Source organism: Emiliania huxleyi (assembly GCF_000372725.1).
Source record: "Emiliania huxleyi CCMP1516 unplaced genomic scaffold EMIHUscaffold_809, whole genome shotgun sequence".
NCBI lineage: Eukaryota > Haptophyta > Isochrysidales > Noelaerhabdaceae > Emiliania > Emiliania huxleyi.
In genome coordinates, this window is record NW_005195947.1 from 1 (window position 1) to 1915 (window position 1915).

General features: G+C 66.5%; 1 protein-coding gene across 1 annotated transcript in view; it reads right to left on the reverse strand.

The window, feature by feature from the left end:
* Positions 1–9: 9 nt before the first annotated feature.
* Positions 10–1915, reverse strand: part of EMIHUDRAFT_121183 (hypothetical protein) — a gene marked incomplete at both ends in the record, with an annotated part of 6809 nt that continues 4903 nt past the window's right edge. The window contains 3 exons of the mRNA XM_005759198.1: positions 10–133; positions 280–661; positions 1834–1873. Of these exons, the coding sequence (XP_005759255.1) occupies positions 10–133; positions 280–661; positions 1834–1873 (546 nt within the window). The remainder of the gene's footprint in view (positions 134–279; positions 662–1833; positions 1874–1915) is intronic.

Below are 1915 nucleotides of genomic sequence, written 5' to 3' on the forward strand. Positions count from 1 at the left end.
TCCTTGTACCACGTGACGCAGGCGGGGCCCTTGGAGGCGATGGCCATGCCGACGAGGCCGCCGACGCAGGAGTGGGTGGTCGAGACGGGCATCTCGAACTTGGTGGCGATGAGGAGCCAAACGCCGACCGCGCCTGCGAGGCGGAGAGGGGAGGGGTCGCTCCGGCGGGCGCCGCAGTGCGCGACACTGGTCGCGCGTGCTCGACGGGGGGGGGGGGAGGGGGCGAGGCTGGGCGTCTGGCGGGGCGGGGCGGGGCGGCGGGTGGCGGGGGCACGGCACCGACGACGCAGAGGTTGCCGTACATCAGGATCGCCTGGTCCATGTACGTCTGCGAGTAGCACTTGTAGTCGGCGGTGCCCTTGCGGATGGTCTCGGCGACCGACGAGCCGGCGAGGACGGCGCCGGCGAACTCGAAGATGACGGCGAGGAAGCAGGCCTGCTTGATGGTGAGCGCCTTGGAGCCCACCGAGGTGGCGTAGGCGTTGGCGACGTCGTTGGCTCCGATGCCCTGCGCGAGGGGGCGAGCGGGTCTCGCTTTGGCGCGCTTGGACGGGGGCGGTGGGGGGCGGGGGCGGGGGCGGCGCACAAAGGCGGTGAAGATGGCGGCGATGGCGCCGAAGACGACGATCCACTGGTACTCCTGCAGCGGGTCCATGACGCTCTGCGGCGAAGGGAGGAAGGTGGTGAGGGCGAGGAGAGAGAGCGGCCCGCGCGCGGCCGGCGGCGCGGCGCGGGAGGAGCGGAGCGAGAGAAGCGGAGCGGGGCGTGTGGCAGGGGAGCGGGTCGGAGGGCGGAGGCGGGCGGGGTTGGGCGTGGGGGCGGTGGGGCGAGGGGCGACGCGGGCGTGATTGGAGAGAGCGTGCTACCTTTGACGTTGCCTTGCCTCGTGACTCTCTTTAGCGCCGACGGAGCTATAACAAGGTAAAATGCATTCCGACGGCATTTCGACTTTGAATTTCTTGTCGTCCTTGGTGAAAAAGGCGTCTCTTTTGCTCGCCTTCCCTGGGACCCCGTGTTGCGTGACTGTCTCTGTGCGATTTCGGGCCCGGGGTAGCGGGGTTGTGCGTTGCTATTCGGACATAGCTTGCTATGAAGGTTATCCTTCAACGTGAGGAGAGGGGGAGAGCAAGCAATACCCAAAATATGCGATCCAAACTACCAGCGCCGCGCCGAAAGAGCGGAAAAGAGCGCGACCGTCGGCTCGCAGCGTTGGGCTGCTTGCTCAACCCCATCGTCCGAGTCGTGCGCAATCTCGCGTGATGACATCTCGCCCTGATCCCATGCCAGTGGGGCAGGCGCGTCATATCGTCGGCGATGGGCCTCCTCGAGCCAGCGTTCCGCCTCACCCAACGGCAAGGAAGAGGCCGGCCCACATGGGCAGACCTCCACTGGGGCCACGTGCAAGACAGTATGCAACGTGGCGCCCAGAGAGACAGCTCCCCAACCCCCGCCGCCAAGGCATTGGGCCTGAGGTGGAGCTGTCCGAGGACGGATGACCGAGTCCTCCAGAGGCAAGCCAGAGGCATGCCAATAGCAAGCCAAAGGTAAGCTGCTGGCGTCCACAGTTGGCGACCTCAGTGTCGACCACAAGGGGCGAGATCACGACGTGGCGTCCCGACACAAGGGTGCCGACCGGGTGAGAACGCCAGGCGAGCCCCACAGTGGCGTCCATGGCGTGAGGCCAAGGCCGCGCCATGGCGTCCACACAGTCGGGCGTCCACAATGTGTGACGACCCCATCGTGGCGAACACAAAGAGGCGACCGCTGTGGCGACCAGCGGTACGCCAAAGGGTGCTAGAGGCGTGTCTGGGTAAGCCGAGGCTTGACAGCCACCTTCGAGGCCTCGTGGCCACCTGTGAGGCTTGTGAGCCATCTTACGGAGCCTTCATGGCTAAGGCCGTTGAAGCGACCATAA